This window comes from Harpia harpyja, chromosome 10 (assembly GCF_026419915.1).
Source record: "Harpia harpyja isolate bHarHar1 chromosome 10, bHarHar1 primary haplotype, whole genome shotgun sequence".
NCBI lineage: Eukaryota > Metazoa > Chordata > Aves > Accipitriformes > Accipitridae > Harpia > Harpia harpyja.
In genome coordinates this window covers 24,829,451-24,856,549 of record NC_068949.1, presented here as the reverse complement: position 1 = coordinate 24,856,549, position 27,099 = coordinate 24,829,451, and the positions used below count along the sequence as shown (strand labels likewise).

Below are 27,099 nucleotides of genomic sequence, written 5' to 3'. Positions count from 1 at the left end.
CGCAGGCAGCGGCGGGCGCGCAGGGTGCGCGCCGCGGGGAGCGAACAGCAGATCGCGGGCAGCCAATGAGCGAAGGCAGGCCGAGGTGGCACCAAATTTCCCGCAGCCAATCGGCTGGCGAGGGGGAGGAAAAAAAAAAAAAGAGGAAAGAAAAAAAAAAGAAAGAAAGAAAAAAAAGCAGCCAGGCATCATGCGAGAGCCTGGCCCTCCTCACCCTCCTCTTCCTCAGCATCCTTCCTCCCGCCCCCCCGGCCCGCCCCGCCCCGCCTCCCCTCGCGGGCACGCCGAGAGCCGGGCCCCCGCCGCGACTCGCCGCCAGCCGCGCTGACCCCGCGCATCTCACCCGCGGGCAGGGGGTCACCGGGAGGCCGGGGCGCGGAGAGCCCAGCCCCGCCAGCCGCCGAGCAAGCAGCCCCGCTTAAATACCTCCGCGCCCGCCTCCCCGAGCCGCACAGCTCGCAGGGCGAGGGGCCGACAAGAGCCAGCCGCCGCCTCCGCCTCCGCCTCCTCCTCCTCCTCCTCCGCCTCCTCCCGCCGCCGCCGCCGCCGCCGCCGCCGCCGCCGCCGCGGACCTGCGCGCCCGCGTACCGCCGCCGAGGAGCAGAGACAGGGCCGCCCCATGCCTGCGCACTTGCTGCAGGAGGAGGTAAGCGGGGGGCTGCCGGCAGGCCCGGGGCTGCGGGTGCTTTGGCTTCCCCTCGCCCCTTCCTCCTTCATCTCCGCAGCTCCGGCAGTGGGTGCTGCGCTGCTGCTGTCCTGGCGGGGGGGGGAGGTGTGGGCATCCACGCGTGTCCGTGCACGCGCACACACACGTATGCACACGTATGTGTGTGTGTGCGTGCGTCCTCTCTGTGCCACTTCTCAGTCAGGAGGCAAAGTCATGCGGTGCTAGCTTAAGACATCACCCAAGCCTCACGGGGAGCCCGTGAATGAAGCGGGGATCGCCGCTGCTGGGATTATCTCCCCGTGGAGCCTATGCCCTCGGATAGACTGAGCATTTATCTTAAAACCATCCACCTAAGCGTGCTGGTGAGGGCTGTTCGGGAAGGTCCTTTGTGCCAAGAGGCCGTGGGGTTTTTGGTAGTGCTCAGGCTGTGACTTTTTTATTTTCTTAATAGATATATTTTTTTTTAATAAGAAAGGGCTTTGACTTACAGCATTTTTAAGGCAAACGTTGCAGCAGGTAGCGTCTCTAGGACAGACACGAGGTGAAAGCGGCCAGCTGCCCGGATGAAATGAATGACTGTGTCTGCATTGCCTGAGCCAAGCAAACATTCAGTGGGGAGACTGCCCATTTTTGGCATAAGAAGGTCTGAATAACAACCCGGCACCAGGAAGATACATAGAGCTGTTGGATCTTTAGAGATTTCGTTTTTTATTTTTGCCCCTCCTGGCAGCCACCCTTTGCCTGAGGGGAAGCAGGGGCCGAGCCTAGTATTCCTGCTCTCGCCTTCTCATCCTTATGCTGAGGAGTGGAGGTAAACCACAGCCCCGCTGTCTTGCCTGGCGCCAGCACGCGGGGTCTCCCCCAGTCCTTTTGTGCCGGTGCTGTGACCTTCCAGGGGTGCTGCGATGTAAAGAACTTTACTCCTCTCCCCACCCGCAACGGATGCCAAGGGCAGCGCGCTGAGACCGTGTTTCATGGTCTCGGCGTGTATTTTGGGGCATGTCCTGGAGGCTGGGAAGAATCCTGTCCCTGGGTCGTGTTGGGCATATTCAAATATACTGGACCGGAGATTCAGTGCCCTGGGGCCCCTAGGCTGAACCAGCACGGGAGCCTTTGAGCTGCAGTTGGTTGTATAAGCTGGCTGGGTGCCAGGATCACCTATGGCGTGTTCAGTGCTGGTAGGGTGTGTGGTGGGGGTTGGAGATGGGGGAACACATCTGTTCTGCAGATGCGAGCTGCAAAGTCATTCAGAAATGAGGGAGAGCTCATGAAAGTGTTTTAGCTGGCCTCCTCCCCCTCTCAGTTCTAGACCCCAGATCAATCCCCATCCCATTTTCCTCAGTAGGCGCCGCAGGAGCCACTGTGGCCATAAGGGGGTAAAAATCCTCTTTCTTTCCTCCTCATTTCTCCGGTCTCCAGCTAAATAGCTGCCCGCTCTCCCTCCCTCTTCCCCCCGTGCTCCCCCCCAGCAAGCCTGTAACGGTGGAGCTGTGTTTCATGGCTGCTTTATAGCCCTTTTGATTTAAGGTTAGTTTACACATGAGAAATGACCGGTTCGATTACCTCAGTATAATTCCAGCAGCATAGGTATGCTGGTAAAATTCCTCGTGTGGCTACTACGACTCTGGAAGAAAAGGTTTTTCTCCCTCTGCTGTCTTCCCTGCACTCTCCCTCCTCCTCGTCTGCCCCTGTGTAACGCTGACAGTGACAGAAGCTATCGCGGAGGAGAAAAATGCAACTCCAACCCCACGTTCTTACTCTGGAAGCAGCGTGTCCATATGGGGAGCGTTACCCGTCTAATTATACCACCAGGTCTCTGTTGGGAATTTTTCTTGCATAGACAAGTCTTAGGTCTTTTTGGTAGATTGTCTTCCAGCCAAGGAGGAAAATTGTGCCTTCCTGCCAAAATGCCAGATGAGAATATCTGACACTTTGAAATGGGCAGGACTCTTCCTTGCCTAATCTCTGGATTAGAAGACATTTCTCACAGCGTTTTTTGAGGGGGATTGCCTCTAAATTCTCCAGCAGCTCAGCGTGTCATAGCCTCAAAACATTAGTTAGGAAAGCCGGCAGAGACAGCCCGTAGCCGGGATGCAGAGGGAGCCGGTCCCGAGCTCAGCAGCTGCCTGGGTTCAGAGAAAGCAGCAGGATACTTCAAGTCCAGGTTTTTTCCTCTCTAACCTTTGATTGATTACAGAAGGAAAAACTTGGAGGGCTCCCTCTCTAGATATCATTTTGCTTCCCAAACTTGGGGCATCTGTCAGCTTTGTCAGCTTCTCCCCGTAGGAAGGTATGTCTGTAACCCTCTAGTTTCTACCCCTGGGAAAGGGAGGAGTTGGGGTGGCCACGTAAGCTGCCTGGCCTGATTTTAATGCCTCCCTCAGAAAACTAGGCCATGGCAGGACGGTGGTCTTTGACGAATCCCCGGCGCCTGGGTGGCAATCTGCTGTTAATTCAGGAGAGATTTCTGTTGGGAAAGGAGCTCTCCCGGCTTGGCCTCTCTCCCTCCCGCGGTCCCAGCTCTCCCGTTCCTGCTGACCGACCTTTAGTGTCCCGTCGCGCGTGGAGGCAGCGGTGCGGGCAGCGGAGGGACGTGCCCTGCGGGCAGGTTCCCTGGAGGTGAGGGGATGAGGGCAGCATGCCCTCCCACCGCTGGCATCCCAGATGCTTGGCAGCCCCAGGGTCGAGCCCCGTCGGGCGCTTGGGCTCGGGCCTGACAAAGGGCTGCGAGCACCAGCAAGCACGCGGCTGTCATGATGGAGATGGAAATCGGTGATTCAGGGTTCAATGACCTGTCTCATTAGGGTCAGTCCTGCCTGCTCCTTTCGTCATGCATGCCTGATCGGGCAGGCTGTCACTCAGCCAGGGCAAACAAGCGTGTGCAGAGGGAACGTTGTGTCACGGTTACAGGAGGGAGCCGGGAGCCAGGCTGAGCCAACTTGCTGCTTAAAACTTCCTCTGTGTGTGCTGGTGGCCTCGGCTCAGAGGTTTGTCTTCCCGTGCCTCAGTTTGCCTGTGAGTGGAAAGCGGGAGAGGGATGAAAGCCTTAGCAGCAGGCATGGGGTAGGAGCTGTAGGTCCAACTGGAAGCACATCGCTTGACTGCTTCTGTCCGCTGATCCCCAGGCATGTCGGTCTTGCCACGTCCCAGCCTGGAAGGTGAGGCAGGAGGAGGTAAGGAGGCACCCCAGAGGAATCCCCCTGTGGATCTTCCTGACGTTCTCCCGGTGATCCCTGGTGGGGTGACACAAAGAGGCAGGGTGTCAGGAGCAGCCCAATGATTTAAAATAAAACCGTGTTTCAGACCATATTTCTCTCCCACCTCTTTGTTCATTCACGAGATTTCCTTTATTGCTGTCTGCTTATGCACAAGCCCAGACCACAAGCCCACCTAAAAACGCCCACTAATAAAACTGAAGGAAAACGAAAATCCTTGCAGCCTGCAAATGATCTCACCAAAGCCACTCGTGGAAAAAAGACTGGCTTTCAAGTCTTTTTCTTTACTTGCTGCACCCTGCTCCCCAGAAGGATCAGGCCCCCGCCCTCTCAGGCCATGCCTGTGGGGCCAGAGCAGGCTCTTCTTGGTGCCAAGGGCTCAGCCGAAAGAATGGAGCCTGCCAGGGAAACCGCAGGCTGCGAGTCTTGGTACTGCCAGCCTAGCTGCTTGTGTTTCTATGCCCTGCATTGGTAACCACCAACTTCTCGTTTTGTTTTCCCTTTTTGCTTTCTTGAAAATGTCCGTTGCTGCCTCTCCAAGGAGTTCTCCTCCGCTCCCAGCACCACCACTGTCGGCACCATCACCTCCCGGGCGACCAGGAATGGGAATGCCGTCATGGTGAAGAACTTACTCAATCACGAGGACTCGGCAGGAGACCGGGGCATGGTAGATGATCTCTTTGATGAGACCTACCGGGAGAAAGAGGGCCCCAAGCCCCCCTTGCGATACGTCTGGAGGAATATCATCCTCATGAGCCTGCTGCATCTAGGGGCCATATTCGGGTTGATGCTGATACCTTCTGCAAAGATCCAGACGTTGGCATGGGGTAAGCACGTTCCTCCATTTGTTTCTTGCATCTACAAACCCCAAATCTGTTGGGTAGTATTTTTTTTTCCTCCAGGCCCACAGACTCGGGGAGGAGAAAGAAGGAAGTGGAGGTCTTCTGTTAGAAGCAGCTGCTCGGCCAGCTTTGGAGCAAGCTGTGGGAGGGCTTGCTAGTATCTCTTGTAAGGTCATGCATGAGAGGGAAGGATTTGGCAGGGAACTGCTTGGTTGCTTAAAGAATGAACTCAATTCACAGGAATTAGGCTTGGAAGTAGCCCATACCTGAATGTGCAGCCACTTCTGGGGTGAAGCACAGAAAATGTTTGATGGAATACTGTGACAGTCCCAGAAACTTAGGAAGAAAGATGCTAGCAAGAGCACTTGAAGGGGTGGCTGGGGAGGCAAGGTACAGGGCATGACTTGGCATGAGGCTGCTGCCCAAAGACAAGAACCATTCCTGTCTTTACCGAGGGAGGGTAAATCCCACAGAGCCTCCACGTGTGTGTGAGGGGAAAGAGACAAAATACAGTTGTGCTGAAGATGAAAGTCAAGAGTTAAGTCTGAAGCTCAGGTCTTTTATCATTCTTGCAAAAGCACAGATTAGCCCCCATCATCCCGGAACTAAGCCTGACAACTTTCAAAAAATAAATAGGCGGCTCTCCAGGCAGCAAATTCCAGTGGAAAGCACAACCCAGCAGAAGGTAGCTAGGCGAAGCTCCCCTTTCTCAGAGACCTTGCCCTGGGTAGGAACCAAACTTCTCCTTTGACTGCTTGAAAGGCAGCTGGGCCTGGGGCCCAAGCTGCAGGGGAGCCTCGCTTTCCACGAGCTTTTGTGTGGACCCCTGGAGAAGTCAAGAAGCCAAACGGCTCCCAGTGGGGAGGCTGAGAGATTGCATGCAGCCCCTGCCTTCCTGTGAAACAGAGCATCCTGAAACGAAAAGCGACAGTCTAATTTGAGACCTGCTGGCATGGCTTTTGGTTTCAGCAGTGCTCCTGCAAAGTGCTCAGCCGGGAGCAGCAACCTGGCCAGCCCAGCTGTGGGCAGGCCCTGGAGCGATCCACCTGGTCTGTCACCTGGTCTCTCAAAGTCTGTCCTCCCGATGGCTGTGAGCAACAAGCATCACAGCTGGACCGGGAAAGAGATGGCTCCCTGGATGGCCAGACTGACTCTTTTCCTCCTGGACCACCTCTGCTTCTCACAGGCAGCGGCCTGGGGGGTGGGCATCACTGGAGGCCACAGGACTCGGTCAGAGGCTGGCTACAGCATCTGCAGAAGCAGAGGCACCGACACGTTCCCTGTGCAGCCAGCATGGCCTTTTGGGGGGGGCATGATGAAAGAAGACTTTGCTGGGCCTTTCCCTTGTGAAAACCTGACAGGCTGCGCTTTTTCCCGGGGTGGCAGGGTTGGGCAGAACACGCGGCCTCAGCACGACCTTGGAGGAACGTTTCAGGGCTCTTGGTCCTGCTCTGTCTGTCCCATCCCCAGGCTCTCAGCTGGAGGCTAGGCAGGGGCTGCTGGCTTCTCTCACTGAGCTGACAGCCTGGGTCCTCCAACCCCAGCCAAATATCCTCAGAGCACTGCGGGAGGGAGGAGGGAAAAGGTGAATTGGGTTTACTGGTTTCATTTCAAGCTGCTGAGATGCACCGCGGTTTCCACATCCATCCAACCCTTCTCCCTTGAGCTCCCCCGAGATACTTAAGTGGGCTCGAGCGTCTTGATCCGGAAGGTTCATGCTGCTTTGCATTCTGCTAAGCCCCACCTTACCCCCAAATGGTCTCTGAGGCAGTGTCTTTGCAACCGCGTGCCTGTTCGGGATGTCTGTGTGGCATCCCATGGCATTTTGTGGGAATCTGCCTTGCTTTTTGCCTGATGCCAGTCCCTCCTGCTCTCCTCACTCAGTCGACTCTGATGTGAAGTGCCAGTTGCTCTCCTGCCACTGTGAGGCACTGCAAGATTCCTTGGTGGCTTCTGGAGTGACAGATGCTCTGGGAATGGGAGAAGGACATGGAGTTTGGGGGAACTGCACTGTTCTGGACTGGCTGAAAATCCATCCTGCCTTACCACAGCTGGAGTAGCTCCACAGAGCTCCCTGCCCTGCATCCCTGGCACTTGTTGTGGGAAAGGACCACCCTTCCCTGCACCCTGCAGCCAAGTCAGAGCTTTCCCCTGTAGTCTGTTCTCCTCCAGTACTGACCGGAGCTGGGATACTTTGATCCTCCACAGGGCTGGCTTCTCAGCAAGGCTCCTTGCTCCTTCTTGCATTGCCCTTTTCTCAGTTCATACCTTTGTTTAGCACATACAAGCATCTGTCGCTGTCATCTCAGCGACTTGCCGTTATTTTCCCAGCACGCCCTGGTAGCAAGGAGAGGACTATGGTTCCCATTTTACACACAAGGACAGAGCAGCAGAGACTTAACGTTGCTCCTGGCAATACAGCATGGGCTCAGGGCAGAGCAGCTTTCCCAGTGGTAGTTCTGGAGCTGCTGGGGTTTTTGCGTCTGTCTTTGTTTGTTTTTTTCAGATCATTCCTTCCTTAGGCTGTGTACATGTAATATAAAATTAACATGGCCCCAGATGTTCTGTGCTGTGATGTTACAGGCAGCGGTGGTGCCTGGTAGCTGATCTGCCTTCTGTATTTTATTATAAGGAGCAATCCCCTGCTTACAGCCTCTTCATCCAGGCCACCGTCTCCTTGAAGTTCCTGTCCCTCTGAAACCAGTTATGTTGGTGACTGTGTCCTCTTGTTTTCATTTCTCTGTGTGCTAATTCCTCTTTGTCTCTCAAGCTCTCCAGCCCTGCCTTCATCATTGTTTGCTGTTCTGCGTTGCTGTGTGCATTGTATCCCCTGATCTCTTTCTGGTGCAGAGCTTCCCAGAACAAGCTGGGGTTGTTGATCAGGTGAGAGCTCACCATAATGAGGGCTCCCCGAGGCCTTCCAGCACTGGCTTTCTAGGCAGCTCCCCTTTTATTTACTGTCTTCTCCACTGCACTTGACGAAGTCTTGCGCAGTCTTTTCAGGGATCACGGGCAGATCTCACGTCGTTTGCCAAACGGTACAGAGACTGAGTCTGGAAGGTCAGGATGCAAAGGTGATTGACAGTTTCTTCTCTAGCTGTTCTGAGCCTCCCTGGAAACATGATTTGCAGGTTGTCTTCCTGGCCCTCTGGTACAGCAGACTGACAACGTTTGTGTTAAACCCCTCTTGGCCTGGCCAATAATGTCTATAAAACAGTGACAGTTTGTCTCGACATGGTGCTCTGACAACACCTCAGTTCCCTGCACTTCCAGTGGTGCCAGAAACATGGGTTGATATTGCTGCTGCATCATCTTTGGACCAAGGAGAATCTTGCTGGATAATTTAGGCAATTCTGACAGCCTGAAAATCTCAGCCAGTGCTGCCCGCAGGGATGTGTTCAGCAAAACGTTCACATACGTTTTTTGTCACTTTCCCATCGAGACTACTGCTGGCAACACCTCTCCACTTAGTGTCCCCTCCAGGCTTAACTAGCAGGCGGTGCGCTTTTCCTCCGAGCGTGGAGGGGAAGTTCTGATTTTGCTAGATGGGCAAGTTAGGTTTTAGCAACAGTAGCTCCTCTTGCTCCTCCTAAACGCTGTTCTCCTTAGGCAGCCTGCACATGTTTCCTTGCTCTTGGTATCTTTCTTCTGAGACTAGCAGGACTCACCTGCCTAGCAGGGACTGGGAGGCAAGGAGGGAACAGTCTAAAGCTGTAGTTTTCCCTTGCACTGAGCAGAAGCCCAAGGACACCGGCTGGAGCAGGGACACCTCTTCATGTAAACATCCGTGGTGTTGACTGCAGGTGACAATGCCTTTAGCACATTCCTGGCTTCCCATCATAACTTGAGGTCTGAATCTGGGCCCTAAAGAGGTAAAGGCTAGTGAGTCATATAGACGTGACTGAATCTGGAATGTTTTCGGTTTAATTTTGGAGCACTGAGGACATATTACTGCCAGTGGTCATAATTCTTTGTATTCCAGTTGAATGGGTCATTGGGAACATCACCTATGAGTTGACAATCTTTTGGATCTCAGATACTTCAAAGCATGGTGGAAGATGACTTTGAAACGTCAGCTGATGGAGTCCCTCAGTCCTTCCGTTTGGGGCAGCATCACAGGCAGCCGTGCAAAGCTGTGCTACTTTATTTCACCTTCTCTGCTCTCTTTCCAATTTCATTCCTAGCGGATGATCTTGGAGGAGCTTTTCTTCTTCCGAGATGCTGATGCCCTGACTATGCAATGATCATCATTGTACCTGTTTGCAGGGATGAGCCTGCTGGATTCTGTTGCTTATCAAGGACTCCCTGTCCAGTGTTTTTCTTAGAGTCTGTATAGGTTGGAGGTTAAATCCAGACTCCTGGATGCTGCTCTCAGCTCTGCCATGAGCTGTTTGTCACCCTTGGAAATCTACCTCAGCTACTGAGGCGTGCACCGTAGGTATAAAGTTGCCCAGAGGTTTTATGAAACGTGGTTTGCAGGGTGTAGCAGCTTACATTCAAGGGAGAATAGTGGTGAGTCACACTTCTGCCGCTAGTAGGAAATGTCTGAAACATCCAGGAGCTGGTTTCTTTGTTTTTGCAGTGTCTGAGGCCAGAGAGGTTCTGTGAATCAGTTAGGTGCTTTTTCAAGGTTCGCTCTTGTGTATGAATCTGTGGGGATAGTGACTGATTTAAAATGCGTCTTAAAATCTAGAACCAACGGGGAACCGCTCGTGAGCTGCTTCATAACTTTCAAGTCAGCGTTGCGGGGCTGGGTGAGACCTTCAAGGTGTCCAGCATAAAGTACTTTCCTGGCAGTAAGGCCAAAGGGAGACCTGAACCAAACGCCCTGCTCCAGCATCCCTCCCCTCTCCCTTCCAGGCTTGGCCAGCTTTGCGAGCTTTGCTTAGCTCCATTGTCTCTTGCAAAGGCTGGATCCTGCTGCATTTGCATGCATTTTCATCCCTCTTCGTGCCCTATAAATCGGCTATGACGGGTGACTGCTTGGCTCCTCCGAGAGACCGCAGAGGTGCTGGGCGACACGAGGCAGAGGTGTGCTGGTCTGAGGCTTGCACTGCATTCGGCAGCAGGCAGGGAAGCCAAGGGAGAAGATGAAGATGGGAAGTCACGGTCAGATCAGCAGACAGGGATGGTCGCTGTTATACAGCGGTTTGGGAGTGAGGAGGGTTCATGCAAGTTTAAGGGGCCAGAAGAGGGTGTTAAATCAGCCGAGAGCAGCTTTTAGCGAATAAGAGATTAGGTTTGGAATGTAGAAAAACAAAAAGGAGGTGACAGAAGGAAGAGAGAGCAAGAGAGGATAGGAAATAAAGCCTGGATTATTCTGAATGAAAGAACAGGGCCATGGTGCCTTGCGCATGTCTCAGATCTCTGATTCCAGGCAAGTTTCTGGCAGAGTGTCTATTTTCTGGGTTCAAGATAAGCTTGATTAGAGCCATTTGGCTGGACTGAATGGTATTGTCAAGCATACCAGTGATTCCTATCCAGGGGTTTACGTGTAAGAATAAGGAGCTGTGTTCATGATTGATCCAATTGGCTGAAATCTGCAAATTTATAACAAAGCAAGAGTTTCCCCTGGGGGACTGGTAAGAAGGCATCCCTTCCCCGAGGGGGCTGAAGGCGCATCAGTTGACCTGTGCGCAGATGTGCACCCTTCCCTCTCAGTGTCTGAACTTGCAGGGCAAACCAGCTGTTGAATGCCCTCCGTCTTAGTGCCAAACTTCCTGAGCCTTCCTTCCTAGAGAAAGAGTTAATTTTCAGACGCAATTTTCTTCTTTTCCCCAGCTTCCTAGTGTAATGCTGCTATGACCCTATGGGGGTCTTTTCTCCATTTGAGTTCTAAGACCAGATGCTGGAACCCAGGCTAAATTCCAGAGGTCCCAGGAGGACATGTGGGAACAGACAGACCAGGGCAGACATAAACGCACGATCCAGAGGGAGAGGGATGTGGGTTTTTACTAGCTGCCAGAGGGGCAAGGAATTCCTTCTGACCTGCATGGAGAGGGAACGCATGAAGCAGCCTCGAAGCTCAGCTGGGCCCAGCAACGCCTGCCTCTGCCCTGGGCACGACTTGCAATGAGTTGTTGGCCTTGGAGTTCCCTTCCGTAAATGGCGCAGGAGCTGAGCAGAGGGGGGATCAAAAAGACCCTGGGAACAGGAGCCTCTGGGCAGATTTTAAGTCAGTGGTGGAGTTGAAGGTGAAGCCCAGGCTTCAGTGGGATGGTAGGTTATATCTTCTTCTAGCCGGCTTCTGCTTAGAAAGGGAGCAGAAGAGAAGCTTAACCCTGGGCTTGAGCTGTCCCCCTGAAGAGCTATAAGATCATCTACCACTTCTAGGTGAAAAGAATGCAAAAGAGATTTAGCGAGGAGTGGTGAGATAGGAAAGCAAGACCCCTGATTTTTTGGGGTGGGAGGAAAAGGGAAAGGGGTTCCCTGGTGGACTGCAGAGCTGTTACCACAGGGCTATATGGAAGCAGTCGCTTCATACAATTTTGATAACCCTGCACCATGACAGATGGCACTATTATGCTGAAGAACCAACCCTTGTGACAGCTCTTGTAAGGGGGAGCCTCCTCCCTTGTCAGAGATGAAGAGCTGAAGTGATTTGCCCCATGAGGCTTAGGAAGCCTGTGGTAGCTTGGGCACTCTCACGTTGATTTTTATTGCCCCAGTCTGTGCTTTCCATGGGTTCCTCTCTTGCTTATAGAGCTTTGGGGGAGGGCGTGCCTGCATGTTGCTCTGCCTGAGACTTTGCTGCAGGCTGACTTGCTCTAACTGCTCCAACACTTTTCTTTTTCCTGTCCAGCCGTTCTGTGTTTCCTGGTGAGCGCTCTGGGGATCACAGCCGGATCTCACCGCCTCTGGAGCCATCGGTCCTACAAAGCCACGCTGCCCCTGCGGATCTTCTTGGCTATTGCAAACTCTGTGGCCTTCCAGGTAAGCACCTCTTCAATGTGCTGCTGGTCTCAGAAGGAAGTGCTCCCCTGAAACCCTGTCCCAGATATGGGGCACAGGCTGACGGAGAGGTTCCTTTCTCCTACTACCTCTTGTTAGGAAACAGCCTGCCCTTACCATGTGACGCTGCGGTGCTAGAGTCCATCTCATTGTCTTCACCTTGTCCCATCAGGGGGTGACGCTGAGAGAGACCGGGTGGGGAGAGGACTGTTGGCCAAGACCAGGGGTAGGAAAGCTCCCCAAAGCAGGAACGTACCCTTCCCTCGAGGTGTGGTCACCCTGTGCTTGCTCCAGGTCCTGTGAAAGAGGTGTGGAAGTACTAAGTGCTCTCCTGGTGTTGCCTCACCCTCCTCTTGCTGCATGGCTGATAAGAGGGGAGATATCTGCACAGCCCAGGGAGCCAGGCTGTGGAATTTGCTGCTGCAGAAGGACCAAGAACTTGTTGAGATTATGCAGTTAGGGGGATGCTTCTCTGGTTCGGAAGACTGATGTTTAGGAATAACCCTGTTACAAATCACGCCACTGGCTTCCAGAGAGTCGTCACAGGTCAGTGATGTTTCAAGGAGAGAAGGGTTGGGCCCATTCAGAGTGGCGCAAGTGACTGCAGGCAGCTGATGAGCACCTCATGATATTGCCTAAACACTCATGAGAGCACTTCAGAGTCCACAAAGGAAACAAACCGGGAAGTCCTTAGGGACTGTAGAAAGTAGCAGACATGGCCCTTTAGAAGAAGCCAGAGTGAAAACCCAGATCGGCGTGGCAGAGTAAAATCCTGGGGGTCTCTTGCTTGGGTTTGCTGCTGTGAGGCGGCTCTCACGGGACTCTGTCCTCCAACTGTGCTTGAAGGGACTTCATACAGGCTTGCTCGTGTGTAGAAAGTACTTGGGAGGGTGGCAGGGTGCAGCACTTTCTGCTACAAGAAGGTGAACAGAGAAGTGTCAGTGCTGTGCCCCTAAGTAATTCTCCAGCTGAGGTATGGGGGAAGGGTAAAGCCCAAGTGGACCAGGTATTTTAGAGACATTATCTTCCTTTCTCCCCTGTGTAGCCATAGAGGATAACACTTCATTGACATTTAATCAGAACAGGGTGGGGATGGGTTGTTTCAGCCTTGAAAAACTTTCTAAAACACCACTGACTTTCCTATTCTCTCTCAGTACCAAACCAGAGTCTCTCATGAGGAAGAGGAAGGACCAAGCTGCTGATTCCTGGTCCAGCACTCAGCAAGGGAATGGGATGGGTTGCTGTGTATTGGCTAGTCCCATACAAAGACCATCTTTCACAGGGTTATAGGGCAGAGGGGGAAAGAATTTGCTGAGCTATTGCTGTAGGGGATAGGAATAGACAAAGATGAGAGACAGACAGATATTTCAGCTTCAATAGGAACTAATCCAAAGTTTTACTGAAAATTCAGTACCATTCCCCATGGCTTTTTTTTTTTTTTTTAATAGTTACTTTCAATGAGATCAAGAGAAGGTTTATTTTCAATTTATCTCATTCCTCTTAGTAGCAGCAGGTCTAAGATGAGACCGGTGACTTTGAAGGCCAGAGAAGACTATAGATTATCTTACCTGAGGTCCTCCAGAAAATGCCTGTTGGCTGCTCAGAGACCTGTGGCTTGTGATTTCAGAAAAGTTGGGAATTCTGCGCCTAGTCGGCTCCTCCACCTGCAAGACCGGGCAGCTGCAGCACAGCAGAAGCTCTCCTGGTTATAGCCTGTAGCTGGAAACTCCCAAGGAAGGAGGCATTCTCCTAGGCTTTGCTTGCTGGTCTCAGAAAGCCATGATTTTCAGACAGAGTTGCAGTTAGAGGTGGTCCCAAAATAAGATCTGTGGAAAAGATAACGTGCTGAAGTTTGGGTCAAGTTACTGACTTTTCAGCTTTGAGACCCTTGATTTGTGTTTGTGCACAGGGTGTGGTGGATGAGGTGGTACCAAGCTCCAGCTGCGGTACCTGGTCTCTTGCCAAATTTGTGCCTTCTGCCTCTAGCAGAAGGATTTCCAGGAGATGGGGAAAGCCTCCCCAGACGGGGAAGGCCAAGCTGTCTGACAGCTTTCAGGCTGGGCCTTCTCATGTTACGTGATGCTGTGTAGGGTCTGGAATGTGAAAGAGGCTTTGCATCACAGGTGAAACATTTCCAGCATGGGTACTGGTTGTGTTTCTCTGCTTACTAGCTAGGGAAGGCTGCTGGGCCCCCCTCTTCTGGGGGAACACTGAGTGACCGAGCTGTGGCTAGCAACAGTGAGGGCTGGTGATACTTGGAGGTGCTCAGGATTTGGCTGGAAGGCAGGCAGCAGTTCCCAGTGTTTGGAAGCACGTGAGAGTTGAATCCTGGCCCGTGTCTATCATTGCCTTATTGCGTGGCCTGCAGGTAAATCGTTTTATCTCAATTGGAGGAGGAGTGGTTACAGCACTTGAGATGGACTTGAGGAGTTGTGTCTCTGCTACAGGCTCCCTGTGTGGCTAAGTCACTTGGTCTTTCCAGGCAAGGAACAGGGATGATTATGCCACTTCCCTACCTTCAAAGTGTTTTGAGGAAAAGTCCTGTGTACTTAGGAGATTAAGGAGCCTCTTGCGTAATACGGGCAATAGAGGCGTGCTTGGATCTCTGTTTCATGTTTTCTAGGATGGTGTAATAAATGGCTTTAAGCACACCGAAATCGTGGTGTAAAGGAATGAGCACGGGCTCATTAAAATCTATTCTTAAAACCGGCCAAAACAATAATTTCTTAATACAAATGATGAAAGCTTTGACATTTTCCAAACTATTGATTTTGCAGCTTAAATGGAACAGTTATGGGGCTGAAGGGGCGTATTTTTTTGATCACTGTCATTGAAACGGTGCGTTTATTCTATTTCTAAAGAGGGGCCTCAATTTTAGAACTGATTTCCAATGGAAAAAAAGAAGTTAAAAAAACCCTCGCCCCTCAAGTTAAACAGACCTGATTTGGCAATCCCAGGAAAAGCAAGGCAGGTCGACCCATGGAAAATGTCAGGCCGAAGGGAAGGGGCAGGTTGATCAATCCCCGCTGGCACCACGTAGGGATGGGGACAAGTGACCGACAAGAGCGGAGCGTGTGAGGGAGGAGGCACTGACTGGCCAATGGGGGCTGGCTATTGCAGGGGTGGGGGAACAGGCTGAGCAGTCAGAGCCTGTGGTGCTGTAGAGGATGTGCCAACCAAAGCCTGAAGTTAGCCAATTAAAAAAAAAAGAGGAAGGGCAGCCCACCAAAGCAGCAGATTTCAAAGAAAATTGGAAGTGGTTGAGCAAAGAAGACCCTAACCTTTGTTTTAAAAGCCAAAACCCCCAAGCCCTAATGAAAGATAAAATGACTGATACGAGTTCACGTCAATGGTATTTAGGTGTCTAAATGTTTTAGACCCTTTTGTTAATTTGAAGGGAATATCTCCAGCGCTGGCCCTAAGTCTCCACTCCTGTTGCCTTGCAGAATGACATCTACGAGTGGGTCCGGGACCACCGCGTCCATCACAAGTTCTCAGAGACAGACGCGGACCCACACAATGCCATGCGGGGCTTCTTCTTCTCCCACATCGGCTGGCTACTGGTGCGCAAGCACCCCGATGTCATAGAGAAGGGCCAGAAGCTGGACCTGAGCGACATAAAGGCTGACAAAGTGGTGATGTTCCAGCGGAGGTGAGTGGTGGGGTCAGCCCCAGCACAGAGCCACGTGGGATAGAGCAGGGACTCTGCAAATGGGCTAGGGACCCCGAGCGCCTTTGATGGAGCATGAGGGGATTGAGGGCGTCATTTGAGAATGAGAGTCTTCGGTCTGCCCGAGGCTTTGCTGTGGGATGAACTGTGAGAAATGAGCTGTGCCTCTCCTACAGGAAGTATTTAGGAGCTCTGTAGGAAGTATTTAGGAGCTAGTGCTACCTCCAGCCCTCCCACACACCTTTCTTGCCCGCCTACCCTGTAGCATCTTGCCAGCAGCAGGCTGAGCTTCCCACCGCAAAGCACCTGCACGCCTGCCTGCCCACAGCCCAGCTGCTGCTTTAGCTGGCCCAGAGCCCACCCACAGGTGCCTCCGGGCCATCCTTGGCGATGTTGTGGTATACCTTCCAGGCCATGCCTCTACCCCTCTCCCAACAGTCTCCTGGAAACAGGGTGCTGAAAGAGGAGTTGAAAATGGGGACGTGAGGGAGACAGTAACTGGGAAGGACGGTCTTGATTCACTGCTGCCTCTTGCATGGGCTCTCTCTCAGCTGTCTGGGGCTATACTGGGACTGATCCCCAGAGAAGGCGAGCGTGCCACCAGGGTTGCAGGGACGGGGGACTGACCCCATATAGTAACCACCCTCACTCAGGAGGTCCCTAGTGCTGTCCCACACAAACCAAGCAAGATTTATGGCTTCCCTCCTTTTTGTGCCTGGGATTTTTCTTGTGGCTCGTCAGAGTGGTTCAGCTTCCTCTACTCCCTTCGCTCTAGTGCGAGAGACCCCACATGCTCGTCTGTTTGATGGCGCAAGTGTCCCTCGCTGGCACTTGTTGATGGGGTGTATTGGTAGGCAGGGCCAAGTCTGCAAGGAAGAGTTGCAGCGCTGGGCCAGAGCCGGAGAAGGGACCTTCTGTGGGACTCTGCAAGCATGGGGTTGCCTTTATGGGGACCAGCATAGCTGAGAAGCAAATGGCAGATGAGGCTAAAAGCAGCAGCTGGTGTCTGGACTCATGGTGATGGGGACATTGCTTTGTGCGCGTGTGAGATTGAGGCGGGGAGAGCAGGACTTCAGTTTGAGTCTCCCGCCCGGTGATAAGACTTTGGAGTCTCCAGGCATGGCTTCTGCACACCCAGGGCAAAAGATGCAGGGCTCAGGGGTGAGGTATTTCTGCACTTGATTTTCCCTGTATAGCTGAGCATGAATCCTCCAAAGGGAGGACTGAAGCACCCGTTCCTGTCCTGCCTCTGCCACTGAGCACTTTCCTTCTGGTCCCTTCTTTTCCAGATACTACAAGCCCTCGGTGGTGTTGCTGTGCTTCACCCTGCCCACTGTAGTGCCCTGGTACTTCTGGGACGAATCCATCATCATCAGCTTCTTCATTCCAGCCATCCTGCGCTACGCCGTAGCGCTCAACGTCGCTTGGCTAGTGAACAGTGCTGCTCACATGTTTGGCAACCGGCCATACGATCAGCACATCAACCCACGGGAGAACCCCCTGGTCAGCCTGGGGGCCCTAGGTACGTTCAGCGTCCGTGTCTTTTGCTGCGGGTAGACCGTAGAGCGGGGACTGCCCCTTGGGGCTGCAGCTGCTTCTAGGAACTTCTGTGAATCCAGGTGTCCCTATTTCCCCCTGCACTCTTCCCCTCCAGCCTTTGCACCTAGAGGTGTTTCCCAGGCTGGTCAGTGAGTACATAAGGGCAGTGGGCTTATCAGCTCCCACCAGCCTCTCTCCAGGCTGGAAAGGACTCTGCTATACTTAGCACCTCCTTATCTCAACAGCAGTATCTTATTTACCCTGCTCGAAGGTCTCTCTGCCCCGTTCACCAGACTGAAAAACGTGTGCTGTAGTCTCTGCTTCTCTGTCTTAGATTTGTCAACTTGAAAACCAGCAGATGCACATTTGGACATGTCGTCAGGGCAGCTGCTGATTTTGGGGGTACTTGAGGATGAGACAAGCCAGGTCATCTCATGCGTTTTCCTGAAATTTTGGGGACCTAGGAGAGTACATCCCAGGGTCAGCATTTGCCCTGATCTGTTCTCCCAAGCCCAAATCCTCAGCTGGTTTGCATCACTGTACATCACTGGGGCTGCACTGATTTCCACCACCAAAGGATCTGCTCCTGGATTTTTAGTAGGGAGGGATCTGAACTGCAAAGACTCAGGGGGGTAGGAGCAGGAGTCCAGGCGATGTCATTGAAGGGGCGAGCACTGAAGCCAGCATTGACAGTGTCCGGAGCAGAGGGTGGCTGACTGGGGTAGATTGCTTAGTAGAAGTCTGCCTGCATTATTCCCACATGGAAATGCCTGTTGGATTTGGCATTAGGACTGCCAGTGGTGTAGGAGTATTGATTGGCCTGGCTTGCTGGGGACTTGCTGCAGGTCTAGCTGGTAGCTCAACCAATACTAGAAGGTTTCTCGTGGTGGCAGAGGAAAAGCCGTTAGGATTCCCCCGGTGTTTCGGTGCAGTCGGCGAGCCCGGGCCTTTCTGGGTTCCTTGCCACACGCTCATTTTCCTCTAAAGCACCGTAGGTCCTCTGTGACTGTCATTGCCTCATTTGGGCCAGCCTGGGCGTGCTGGACCTGCCCAAATGAGGTGGGGTAGATTGCAGAGAGGTGAAATTGGGCCGAGAGGAGAGAGAAGCCTGGACTCAGTCCAGAGCCTGTTTCAGGAATGTGGTGCTTTGGGCCAAGGTAAAGGGGCCATCACCTGGAGCTCTGCCTCACCCCGGTCGTGTTTTTCAGGAGAAGGCTTCCACAACTACCACCACACCTTCCCCTACGACTACTCCACCAGTGAGTTTGGCTGGCGCTTCAACTTAACCACAGCCTTCATTGACCTCATGTGCTTCCTGGGGCTGGCCAGCGATCGCAAGAAAGTCTCCAAGGAGGTCATCCTGGCTCGGAAAATGCGGACTGGAGATGGGAGTCACAAGAGTGGCTGAGTTCCTGCTCCCCTTCACACACACATCCACACCTCTCCTTCCTCCTTTTTTCTCCCTTTCTCCTTTCCTGACCCCTCTGAACACGCTGGACAAAGGTTTAATGTTCTGTTTACTAACTACTGAATAATGCTACCAGTTTGCTTAAGGTAATGATAATGAGTTTTAACCCCCCTCCCACACTGTATTTTACGTGATGTATTTAAGATCTAGGACTCTGCCTTTATAACGCAGGGCCATCCCTTTCCCTCCTCTCCTTCTCCTTTCCATTCATTCTCTCCAGCCCCTGTACCCCGCCTCCCACTTTACATCGTCCCGGTCTCTCCCTGGCAGAGGAGCTGGTAGGAAGCAGCCCGGGGCGGCTCATCGCAGCCGGCTACGTACCATGGGGCTAAGGGAAGCCTGTACCAGCCAGCTGAAGAGTTGAGCCAAAGTCAGTGACTCTCTCCCCACCACCTTCCCCCCCAAATTCCTTCCTCTGTCCCTCTTCCTTTCTCAAGGGCTGCTGACAGACGTGGCATGGCTAAACTGCTCTCCCCGGGAAAAGCAGCCCCGTCCCCTTCCCTTGCCACCGGAAAGAGTTGTCTCTTTCCAAGATGTCTCTTGGGAATTGTTCCCCCAAGCTGGGGGGGGGCTGTGGGGTGGGGTGTCTGGTGGCGGCAGCGGGCACTGGAGGGGCAGCCTAGGTGACCTTATTACCTCCTCCGTCTGGTGTCACAGCCTCCCTCTCTGCACTGCCCGCTGTGCCCCACGCCACCAGGGACTGAAGGCAGAGCCTGGCTCCGGGCTCCGTGGCCCCTTTGGAGAGCCACAGTGAGAAGGGGGACAGACGGAGGGGTGTGCCACTGGCTGCCGTGCGGTGGCACCAGCCTGGGGTGGTTTTGTTCGCTGCCGCCACTGAGATTTTTGCCGGGAAACAGGCCTTTGCCAAAATGGAGAGGGGGAGAAGGATGTAAACCAAAGCTCCATCGCTGAGCTCAGCTGCTTTGTGTGCTGGAGGAACGGGGTCCCCGCTGGGTGGCAGGCAGATGTCCTGGTGTCCGTGCCCGCCCTGCGGATCCGCATCCTGTGCTGAGCGCAGGGATGGGGCAAGGGAGCGCCTACAGGCATAGGGAGGGGTGAGGGTGTCCGCGGGAGCAGGTCTCTCCATCCTTGGGGGCTCCGCTCAGCCGATTAACAAGTGCCTGAGAAACACCGACGCGGGGCCAGGCGGCATGGGGGGGCTCGAGGGAGTCAAGACCTCCGAGGCGAGACCCTGCCGCCAGCGCGAGCCACCGCTGGGCTTTCCGGCCCAGGGTCCACCAGGGTGGTTTGTCATTCCCGGCTCCTCTGAGGGGGTGGGAAGGGGGAGGCGAAAGCAGCTCCTCGTTAGTCCCTTAGCTTGCCTCCCAGCCCCCTTGGCGAGCCATCTCGCCACCTTGCTCCTTCGCTGGCAAGGCAGGCAGCGAGGGCGGCTGAGCCTGCGGAGAGGTCAGTTATATCACTGAGCTGATGCGGGCACACAGCTGGAGGGTGTGCTGGGGAAAAAAGTCCTTGTGGGTGGTGTTTCCTGCAAGTTGCAGAGACCGCAGCTTGAGTTCAGGTGGTGGGCTAGGTTCTGGGCATCATGGCCCCGAGCCCCTCCCTGGGCTGAATGTGCTCTTTTTCCCCCTTAACTCTCCCCATTATTATTAATTTTTATTATTATTATTAGTTGTAGCAATAGTCTTGTTTTTGTTGCTTAAATGCACCAAACGGAGCTGGAGGTACGCACAAGAGGTGGCTGGAACGAGGTGATACTGGAGCGGGGTTTGCAGCATCTGCCTTATTCGGGCAGGCCAGGGAGGGCAGAGAGAGTGGGTGCCAACTTCCTCGCCTCAGCTTTGCCAGATAGCAGCCAGGCAAGCTTCACGGGAGCAAGTCTCTGCAGCTTTGCTTTTTCCTGCTGCTGTGAAACTCGCCAGGAGCCAGGACAGCTCTGTGATGTTCTCCTTGGCAAGAGCACGCTCGTTACTCAGAAAAGAAGTCCTTCTCCTCTCCTTTCCCCTGCCCGCCGCCACCATGGCCCTGTTATTGCTCAGCAATGGGACCCTTCAAGGTTTTGAGCCATCGGGAGCGACGTGGTCTCCAGCCGAGAGGTACAACAGGGAGGAATGGCGCAGGGAGCCCTTCAGCTCCCAGCGTCGGGAGGCGGCATCCTTACTGCTCTGAGGCTCGTGACTGCCTGGGGGCTGGCTGGGGCAAAGGGAGTTGTGGCTAGAATTGTATCCTACCATTTGAAAATAGAAAAAGCCCTCCAAAAAAAAAGAGAAACGCTGTTAGCTCTGTAATTGGGGGCTGACTTTGCTCTAGTCTGAACCTCTCTGAATTCACAGAAGTCTCCAGAGAGGATGAATTTCTTCCATCCAGTAATTTGAAAGGGGTGTGGGGAGGGGAGAAGATGAGCAGAATGATTTCCTTGCTCCTGGTGCCCTTAAGGTGTCACGTGACATACCCTACCGGAGAGAAGCGTGCCGTGACATGCTGCCCTATTTCGCATCCTCTCAGCAGAGAAGCAGGATTTGACATCAAGGGTTCCTTTCAAATGTCAAGTGCTGATTCGGGTCCAGAATCTGGAATTAGCGTGGGAGCTGAGGAGCAGTAACCAAACAGGCCTGGTGTTTGCCCAGTCACTTTAAAGGTAGATTGGCAAATATCTCTGGGTGCCTTAAATCTTTCTTTAATATACATAGGGGTATTGACAGCTATTTGCCGTATTTTTTTTCTTTTTTTTTTTTTTTTTCTGAATTGTGAACTTTCGAGGGGTTTCTTAATTATTTAATTGCCTACATGGAACTGTGGGTGCAGGTGATTTTGAATGTATTGGAGTTAGAATTTTGGTTAGATTAAGGAACAGATGCAACACTTCAAGTAGAACTTTGTGATATAGGTAGAGATAGAGAGAGAGAGATATATATACACACACACCTATAAATATATATATATTTTTGGTGGCATGTTTGTATCCTGGGCGTGTCATCTGTATGTTTAGCTTAAACGAGTCTGTGAGAGGTGGAAGCAGAGAAGGCGGCAGTGGGCCCTCGTGGCTAGAGCAGCCATTCTCCTGGGACCTGTTCCCACCGCAGCTACTCGCGCGCTGCGTGATTTGGGACAAAGTCAGTCACTTAAAAACTCTCCGTGCCTCAGTTCCCCGGTCTGTACCAGGGGGTTACGCCGTGCCTCCCTGGGGCGCGGTGAGGCTCGCTGCCGACCGGCCGAGCGCGGAGGAGGAAGGCGTACGTACCGCACGCGCACCGCTGCTGGCAGAAGCGCGGACTGGTTGGTTTTCCAAAACTGCTCCCAGCCCCGCTGGTATTGTGAGGAGCAGCTGTCCAAGTGTTGGGTGTTCAGGGAAGGACTGGAAAGTTGAATCTGCACATCGTCTAAGCTCTGTCGCTGTTGAAACGTGAGTAGGATACAATTTTTCACAGCTTAGGGGTTTCTGCGTAGTAGTATCTCTGTTTTGTGTACCGGAAAGGGAGAAGAAAAACCTTTTTGGAATAATTTCTACTAATACGGCAACGGACAGCCGGTCGTGCTGATCTGAAGTTTTATTTGTTCATAATAAAAACGTTACGTGAAAACTGGCTGGGCTGGTGACGACGCCCGCGCTGCCCCGCCGGGAGGCAGAAGGCCGTGCGCCGCCGTTCCCGCAGCCGCCTCCCCCGCGGGAGACGCGGGGAACGAAAGAGCCCCGGCTCGGGACGCGCCGTGAGGGAGCGGCCCGCGGCGGCCCTCGCCCCCCCGCGCAGCCCGGGCCGGCGCGCCCCGCCGAGGCTGCCCCTGCGCCGCGGGGTTACTGCAGGTTAACTCCCGCCGGGGCCCCTCGCCAGAGCCTTGCGGCCGACGGGGAGACATGCGGCACAACACGTAATACCGGCAGCCCGGCTCCCCGGCCCCCCGGCCGCCGCCGCCTCAGGCGGGTTCGTTCGCCCCGCCGAGGGGGAATCTTCCTCCCGCGGGAGCGAGCGTCCCTGCTCTCCCCACCCCGTTGGCGGCGGCTGGAGGGGAGCGAACGGAGAAGGGGGAAATCCCCGGGCCGAATCCGACTTTAGCTGATGTCAGCGTCCCCGCTCCCCCGCCCAGCCCCTTTTGAACATCCGATGGTAGCGGCCAATAAGGCCACCTCTGCGCAGCGCCAGCTCGCTCCGTGCGGGAGCGGGCAGAGGGGATGGCCTTGTTCGCAGCAGCTTCGCCACCCGCGGACCCCCCGAGGCAGCCCGTGTTTGCCGGCCCTTGCAGCCGGCGTGCTGAATTCCTCGGCAAAACTGGCCCACGCTGCGGTTCCCAGCTGCGGCCGCTGCCGCCGGAAAGCCCTTCGGGTGGAAGGGCCGGAGCCGGCGTGCTGCAAACCGGAGCGTGGGGGGAAAGCGCGGGAGAGAGAGCGGGAGGGAGAAGAGGGTTATTCGGAAATAATAAGGTCTGCGCTTTCCCAGCAGCAGCATTCTCCCGCCTGGAGGTGTGTGACCAGCCCGGGCAATGGGATGTGTGGCTGCCCCAAGCTGTGGAAAAAAGCACATTAAATGCTCCGGCTTATCAGCTGGTCACAGAGGTACGTCCCTGGAAGTGACAGAGAGGTCCTGCTTCTGATGATCTGGCGCGCTTTTGATCCCAGCACAGCCCCTCCTAAAACAAGTGAAACGGGCAAGGCAAATCTTCAAACCTCCTGATTATTCAGCCAAGCCTAAAAATAAAGTTAATGATCCCTCTAGTCTGGATTTCCTGAGAGTGGAACTCACATCTTGGCCTCTCCCTCTTTGTTAAAGGCTGTTATTAAATCCCCTGCCCAAAATATGTTTTCCTATACTATGAAGCCCTTCAGCGGCGCCAGCACAGCATTTTGAGCTCGTTGCCTGGAAGTGTTTCACGCATGATTAGTATTCCTGGTTTCCTATGTGATCCATGAATTTGGGCTGCAATTCCAATGCACCCTGACTTTGCTTCTCGAAAGATCTCCCACCCGCCAGGGAAGGAGAGGGAAGCGAAGGGTTAACGCGCCAGCCAGCTCTGCTGGGTGCGAGAGGACAGGCAAACAAGTGCCTGCTTGTTCAGACCCGGCCGAGGGAGTGCAGGGAGGGCTGCGGGCTGGCGCTGGTGGCTGCCAGCAGCCAAGGTGGAGGCTTTGCTGCATCTTCTCGCTCTGGGCGCAACGCGCACGAGGTGCCAGTATGGTCTTTGGGGGGAGGACCAGGTTCCAGCTGCGACCCCCTCCCCAGAGCTGGGATGTAGTGACCGCAGCTGTGAGGAGCCCAGTGTACCCAGCCCCGGACCCTGGGAGCAGGACCAGGGCGGCTGCCCTAGGGAGGGCAGCGGTCCCAGCAGCAGGGCCGGGTGCCAGCTCTGCACCGAGCCACGGGCTCCCACCACAGCGAGAAACCCGCAGCTGCTGCTTACCCTCCAAGAAAGGGACCAGCACCGGCTGTGGGGACCTCCTGGGGAGCAGGGCCGGGGGGGGGCGGGGAAGTGAACGAAGTCCCAGGGGAGCAGGTGGAGGAGATGGCACCACAGCAGCCCTGCGTGCCATATGGATGGAGTGGGCGGCGTTTGCTTAACGCCCAGCCGAATAGCCTCGGCCCTGCCCCAGAGGCACCTCTTCTCCTGGGGAGCCCGGCAGCCACCCTGCCCCGGTGGGCAGCGCTCCGGCACGTGGCCGCCACGGCCAGCAGCAGCACCGTGGGTGCCGGCACGCACCCCGGGAGAGCGGGGCGCCCACAGGCTGCACCCCACGCTAGCGACGGCCGACCCGCCGCAAACTCCCACCTCCCGCGGTGCCGGCTTACATAAGGGAGCTGAGCCCCATCTGCTCGGGCTCGAAAGAGCCGCCGGCACAAAAGCGGCTTTGGCCCGAGAAGCCCGCGTCTTGCGATGCCCCTGGCTCGGCCGCCGAGGGCGAGCACGGACCTGCCACGCACACCCCCCCGGGCCATTGGCTGGGCCGCCCGCCACGGCAGAGCCGCAACCGGCTGACAGTGCACAAAAAGGAAAGGGGAAAAAAAAAAAAAAAAAAGTAGGCTGAGCTTCCCTGAGGGTTACTGCCGGTCATCCCACGGGCTCCGGGATCGCGTCGGCCCTGCGTTTACAACAGCCTACAGCTCCCGACCCAGGCAGGGCCAATCGCCGCCGCGCCGCCCTTGTCTGATCCGGCCCGGCCCAATCCGCGCCCGGCGCCTGCGCCGCACCTCCGGCGGCGGGGCGGGGGTGGGGGGGGCGCGGGGGCGCCCGCCCGGCCTCGCTCGGCAGGGCCGCGGCTCGCCGTGACGCCCCCGCCCCCGCCCGGGAAAGCCCGGCCTGAAGTGGCCTCCCTGCCTCCCCAGCGTCCCCGTGCCGGCCCGCTGAGCCCCGCGGCGGTCGGAGGGGTTTCACCCACCCACCCAGCGGCGCCTGCGGGCAGCGCTGCCAGCGGCCGCTTCGCCTGCCTCTCGGGGGCTGCCGGAGAGAGACGGAGCAGGGCGCCAGGAAAGCAGCAGATACCCTTCCTTTCCGACGGAGCAGCCCTTTGCCTGCTCGCCTGCTGCCCCTCGTGAGCATCACCCCTTCCAGTTCGGCACGATCGCCCGCGGCTGCTGCCCGCGTTAGTGCTTTCTCATGAAGCATCAGAGGCTGGAGTCATGGGAAGTGCGAGCACCTCGGCTTTCGCGTGGAAATGAGCTCTGGTTTTAGCTTTGAAAAGACAGTATAAGAACTCCAGGGGACGAGAAATGGTAATCCGGTATGCGTGTGGACACACGCGGTCGCGCTCCAATACACATACGTACATGAACGCACAAGTATCAATCATAAAGCAGGATACTTAGATTTGGGAGAGAAGCTTAAAAAAATACAGCTTTCATACACATAAATACTGGTGGTGGTGTCACCTGCTCATTTGGTGACTGTATATTGAAAGTTGGCATTACATGAAAACAACCAAATCCTCGCTTACTTGGAATTCTTAACTAAAAAAGCAACCTGTAAAACTATGTCTTCTATCTCTTTTTAAACTGCATGGAAAGATACAGCACTTTGCAGAACAAACAGTATTTCATAATGGAGACCGTAGTGACGACAGCTGTTCCGTGCCAGTTTGGCTTTGTAACAAACACATCCGCTTGGGTTAGGTTTTTTTCAGTTCTCCTAAAATAGCTTTTTACAAAACCCTGGTCTTTAACACTCAAACAGAAGAAATGCCTATCCCTTTTGAAAATGCTGGTGACCTTCAGTCACTTCATAAGCTGACAAAGCGAAATTGTCATTTTGACAACATGATCGTAAATACTTGTCCCTTCATCTACAGAGAGGTTTCACATTCTGTCACTTTTACACAGATATATAAAATTAACGGTTTCTAAGCTAATCGCCCAAGTCTGGGTGATTTTTAACATTCAGGAACAGGAGGAGACTTATGCAATCATAATATTGCTCTTCTTCCTCGCCTTTTTTAGCTGCCTAATTAAATACTGCTGATCCAAATACGCATATAACTGCCATTTTATCACCTAAAATAGATTTGGCCTGACCCCAAATCCCAAAGAAACTATGCTTAGGTACATTGTTCTTGGGTGACCACTGGGAAGTGCCTCGTTAGAAAACCAAGATAATTAATTTAGAAGCCCTGAAAAACTACAGCTGTGACTGAGGTCGGGGTGGTTTCCAACCTCAGGCAGGTGACAGAGCATCAGGCTACCCTGCACTCACCCTCGTGCACTATCCCCCTTCAGCCAAAATTCTTCCAAGATGACTTAGAGTTCAGGTGTCTCTTTTCACAGGGCAAAGATGGTGGGGGCAGGTTTCAACGAACTTCAGCAATTTTAAACCTCTGTATGAAATCCACTCTGGTTAAATAAGCACCCTCTGGAGTGAAGAGAGACAGGGAGGCGGTTCCCACAGTGACTCACAGCAACAATCCGAGATACCTGTTTTAGAAACGGGTGAATCATCTGCTGGTGGTGCATCTGTAACTTCTATATACGGATACCTGGGCTAGTTGTTGGATGCCCGCCTTTTAGATGATGAGTTTGGTGCAATGAGTTCCACACCTGGATTTTAATGAGGAGAGCCATCAACTCTCCAGCAGCGACCCACAAAAGCACAGGCCCTGAGTGCTCAGAGCGAGAAACATTGTAATCTGAGGCATCTTGGTGGCTTTGGTCTGTGACTCAGCTTCCTTGTTCGGAGCTAAGGAGGTTCAAAATGTCCCAAGAATTACTGGAAACTTGAAACTGGAAAATTTTAGATGCGCTTCACAGATAAGAGTACTTTTGGTTTTTTACACAGGAGGTGATAAACTTCTGGAAATTGTTGCCGTAGGATGTCGTGGCAGCAGACAGCATCAACAGGTTCACAAAGGGTTTAGAGAGACTCACAGTAAACAAGGTCCACAACCAGATGGTAAAAGCAGAGATGTGCCCTCTAACACACACAAACACAAAACATTTGTGGACAAAGGTCTGAATGGAGCAGACCTCCAACAGTCCCCCGGCTTGCGGGCTCTCCCTAAACAGCCTCTCCGGTTGCCACTGGTGGAGAGCATGACGTGGGGCAGGACGGACCATTGGTATGAATGGTCACACCACTGTCAGGCAGGTACAGCGGGATGAGGAATAGTTTCCAGTAGTTACCCTGCTCTAAATTCCACTCTTATGACGGCCCCTGCTGCAGCATGGAGACAGAGAGGGCTGGAATCACAGCCCCAGGATCCCACCCAGCTTTGGAGGCAGCGCTCCTATGCCTCCGTGTCATTCCTTCCAGATCTTCCAGTTCACTTCCCCCAGGCCTTGTTTTTAATACTCCAAGCTTCTGAAGTCCGGCCATCA

General features: G+C 54.1%; 1 protein-coding gene across 1 annotated transcript; it reads left to right on the top strand.

Moving 5' to 3' along the window:
- The first annotated feature begins 215 nt into the window (after positions 1–215).
- On the top strand, positions 216–21,891 carry LOC128147042 (acyl-CoA desaturase-like). Its single transcript, XM_052799216.1, has 7 exons — positions 216–514; positions 554–646; positions 4,424–4,709; positions 11,527–11,657; positions 15,122–15,327; positions 16,635–16,867; positions 18,093–21,891. The coding sequence occupies exons 2-7, from the start codon at positions 620–622 to the stop codon at positions 18,290–18,292; spliced, it is 1,083 nt and encodes a 360-aa protein (XP_052655176.1). The 5' UTR covers positions 216–514; positions 554–619; the 3' UTR covers positions 18,293–21,891.
- The last annotated feature ends 5,208 nt before the right edge of the window (positions 21,892–27,099 follow it).